At 51.6% G+C, this 3,871-nt stretch overlaps 2 protein-coding genes across 2 annotated transcripts; both read left to right on the plus strand.

The window, feature by feature from the left end:
• Window positions 1-134: 134 nt before the first annotated feature.
• Window positions 135-1,459, plus strand: PHACADRAFT_266236 (uncharacterized protein; the record flags this gene model as incomplete). The annotated part of the gene is made up of 8 exons (XM_007402744.1): window positions 135-177; window positions 204-337; window positions 384-585; window positions 639-676; window positions 726-777; window positions 831-877; window positions 928-1,210; window positions 1,266-1,459. The coding sequence occupies 8 exons, from the start codon at window positions 135-137 to the stop codon at window positions 1,313-1,315; spliced, it is 849 nt and encodes a 282-aa protein (XP_007402806.1). The 3' UTR covers window positions 1,316-1,459.
• Window positions 1,460-1,641: 182 nt separating this feature from the next.
• Window positions 1,642-3,867, plus strand: PHACADRAFT_266237 (uncharacterized protein). The gene is made up of 7 exons (XM_007402745.1): window positions 1,642-2,056; window positions 2,118-2,299; window positions 2,352-2,420; window positions 2,476-2,962; window positions 3,019-3,091; window positions 3,151-3,237; window positions 3,291-3,867. The coding sequence occupies exons 1-7, from the start codon at window positions 1,757-1,759 to the stop codon at window positions 3,380-3,382; spliced, it is 1,290 nt and encodes a 429-aa protein (XP_007402807.1). The 5' UTR covers window positions 1,642-1,756; the 3' UTR covers window positions 3,383-3,867.
• The last annotated feature ends 4 nt before the right edge of the window (window positions 3,868-3,871 follow it).

Below are 3,871 nucleotides of genomic sequence, written 5' to 3' on the forward strand. Positions count from 1 at the left end.
GGACGTCGTTCTTCAATCGCACCAGGAGATTGCACGGTCTAAATCCGTCTGCGAGATCTGCCATACACGGTACGCTTCGTCTTCCATCTTAACTGTGCCTGGGTCTGACTGTTGGGGTGAACTGATCAGGTGCAATGCCGGTGAGAGAACTTGCGGTACGATTGTCGAGTGCTGAACGTGAACCATCGTAGTACACGTCCCAGGACCGTCGAATGGGTCTGCGTCTGGGACCGCTCAACCTTCTCCAGATAGCGCAAGGCCTCTAGACGGTTCCCCCGCCGGCACGGATACCCCCACTGGAAATATTTATTTCGACTGTTCTGTCTGCAAACGACAGGTGCGCGCTCTGGCGCTGAAGCCCACAGTTGCTCACTCCCCCGTAGATCGCGTCCAATCGTTACGCTCCACATCTAAGTGGCTGCATGGGCTTAGGAAACTCGAGGAGAGGTGCAGCACGGAATGCGTCCAGCAAAGCGAGATCGTCCGATGCCGGGTCACCGTATGTCAACTCTGAAGCTGGTTACGTTTCCGACGAGAGCAAGTCGCCATCGAAGAGCAAGTCCAGGTCGAAGGCTAAACAAGCAGGTTTGTCACGCCTCGCGCTTTACCGTGACTTGTGCTAACCGGCAGCGTGTTAGACGAGGCCGAGTTCAGCCTGAACAATAACAAGAAGAGGGTATGTTTCCAATATCGCAGTTGCTAGCCTTGAGATTAACGAGCAGTAGAATGGTTCACCTTCGGTGTCGCCCACGAAGAAGGCGAAGAAGCCAAAGACTGGCAAGTCAATTTAATGACTACTGCAACATACATTTTATTAATGTTGGCGTCAGCGGTCAGCAGGGTGAAAACAGACCACGATCTATCCGGTTCACCATCTGTAAGAGACAGCTCGTTCACGAACCCTACGTTAAATTAACACCTTTTCAGCTACTTCCCGTCTCACACACTAGCTCGCAATCCAAGATACCATCCAAGCTGCGAGAAACCTCAGTCATGTCCGTCGATCGGCAATCCTCCTCTTCTGGATCCCGATACTCGTCACCTGCTCGCTCGGTCTCGACTTACACGGTCCAGAGCCCTGTGATAGGTACCGCGGCGTCTACTGGAAATACCAAGTCGAAGATGATTGCCTCAAAGTCTGCGGCAAGCCACTATAGCCCGCCGCGACCACTACCTCCAGTAATCAGGCTAGAGTCAGACTACCTCGTCGGTAAGTCTTGTCGCCGTCCCATCACAGTGCCCGATACTCATTGTGACCACTACAGATGTCGAAGGAGAAGAGACTGGCTCTTCGACGGACACAGACAGCGACTAGCTTCTTCTCTGGGCCGGACCTGCCACACATTTGGTTCAAACTAAATCATCTCTTGAACTAAATCATCTCTTGTAGTACTCTTACTACCGCACGTCTGGATATCCTGCTGTTTTGTGTTTACAGTCTAGCTATGCACTATGTCACGCACAGCCTCGTAGTAGAGAACCGAGGGTCGGGCCTCAAAACACTCACGCGACGGATGAGCGGTAATAGAACGAGGCGCTTGTAGTGAGGGTGGCCAGCCGCTGGGGCCAAATAGTGATCAACAAAGGACGGTGCTAGATTTGGGCCGTACGTGTTACAACGGTGTCCTCTTGCCGCTCACTGTCTACGACAACGACGACAACGACATTGGAGGCCTTCCACTCTCTTAGCCGACACCATACTCTCTCTTGACAATTCGCAGGTCGAACGAATAAGCTTCAAAACACTCCTTCAATCATGTCGCACGCCCCAACTTGGGAACCCTCCTATCCGTCAACTCAACACTCGCACCATGATGACGACTCGGACGAGGACGTCAAGGTACCCTATGACGACCTCATAGATCAGTATGCTACTCCCTTTAGCCAGAATGAACGACACAAGGTGCATAAGGTCGAGCCGCTAGCCTTTGACCAGAAGACCGACGCCACGGGAAAGGACCTTGAAGGGGCTAGTTCTGACGGTCACGATTGGGCGTACCCTCCCGCATCAACAGCAAAAGAGAAAGAACAGCGTAAACCCCTGACCTGGTCTACGGTGCGTGCAAACGCGTCCTGCCACTCCGTGATCGCGAAGTCTGAACCGATGCGTACCGCAGTTCATCCCAGACTCCATTGCATGTCGGCTGTACCTCCTCACCGTCCTTGTCGAGACTGCAATCGATTTAGCAATAGAGGCCGACCTCTTGATTCGTTTCCATGACTTTGACAAGGAAGACTTGGACACTGATATTGTCTCGCGAAAGATGCCCGTCTACCTGACCATCTTCGCGCTTGCTCAGTACGCATCTTGTTCCTTCCGTAGAGGGCCCCGTAATGACATGTCTCTTTAGCGTGTTTCAGTTCGTCCTCGCCGTAGACGCCGTGGCGGCGCGAAATACTCTCCAGTTTATCTTCCTATCGTCAGCAACATTTTACCACTCCTTGACGACAGGGATACTGAGCCCCAGTTTCTAGCATCTTCAACGCCCTCTTCCTCGTATACGCAGTCATACAGATTAAGGAAATCCAGCAATCCTTGCCGAGCGGCACCACCGGCATATCACATATCCCCATTGACACACTTACACTCATCATCCCGATAGTGATCTCAGTCGCAGAACTCGCGTACTGCGCGCTGGGGTGGAGGATCTACACCGAGTTTGGCTGGAAGGTGTACAAGTATCTTGGCGCGGATCGCCGCATCAAGACGATGTACGCTCACTACCAAATCTTCCTGTGCCTGGTCAAGTTCGACCTTTTCTTCTGGGTCGGCTTCTCTGTGCAGTTCATCTGGCTGGTCCTGAACGCACACGACGCGGAATACTATCTCACTTGTGCTGCCCTCCCCTTGTCGCTCATCGTCCTCGTTGAGGGACACCTCGCGGCGCGGCACGAGAACAAGCTGATGATGTGGTCGTTCATGGGCGGCTGTGTCGCGGCATTGGTCTATTTCGTTTACAAGGTTTGCTCGACACGCTTTCGCTGTTCCTATCTGTCGTTAACTGGCATATATGCTAGCTTGTTAAGGTTCTTCGGAACAAAGATACCGACGCGACCTACGGAGCGGTATGGGAAACACTGACAACGTTTTGTACGTTTGTTGTATTCACGATGGTAATGATTGAAACTTAATACTGATATATGTTACAGCGGTTCTGGCCATAATACTGCTCATAGCGACATTTATCTTCGCTTGCCTTGTTATGCAAAACTTTGGCCGGGGCTTGAAGGCGCAGAGTACGTTCTGGGTGTTTTTCTAGTTGTCACCGTGACGCTCACTAGATCATCAGTGTCGAAGAGTACAGCAACGCGGCGCGGCAAGTCTCTGCAACTCCACAGGGGACCCATGGCGACACATCCAAACCGGATGAGCATCGAATAAGGCTTGTCGTCGCTGCTTGATCCAACGGACTTGTATTCCTGAACTGTACTATTGTCTCACCACCCCTTGCCCCGATTACTGCAATGCATCACCATACGGACTCATATCCCACGGTCACAGACCTTATATTCGCCTATCCCTTTTTCGTCCAGTCGCCGATCCTAGTCACGAGCGAGGATTGCACGATACGATCATATCTTCCTCTGCCGCCTGCTTGGCCGTCAGTTGCATATCTTAGCTCGATTGTATTGCTGGTCTCATACTCCTGGGCGTACTGTCACTACACTTCACCCAACCTTGGTATCTTTTACATGTCACATATTTTTCGCTGGTTTTGACCCTCTTCGTGATAACGTAGTATCTTTCGTTTACACCTTCACTTCGTTAAATGTTCAATTTGCCGCGCTTCAAGTGCTGATCCGCGTCCCATTCATTGTCTGAATGTATTCCTAATTTCCTGTTATCGAGATACAACGCTGGTCGTCTGTC

The sequence above is a fragment of the Phanerochaete carnosa genome (assembly GCF_000300595.1).
Source record: "Phanerochaete carnosa HHB-10118-sp unplaced genomic scaffold PHACAscaffold_390, whole genome shotgun sequence".
Taxonomy (NCBI): Eukaryota; Fungi; Basidiomycota; class Agaricomycetes; order Polyporales; family Phanerochaetaceae; genus Phanerochaete; species Phanerochaete carnosa.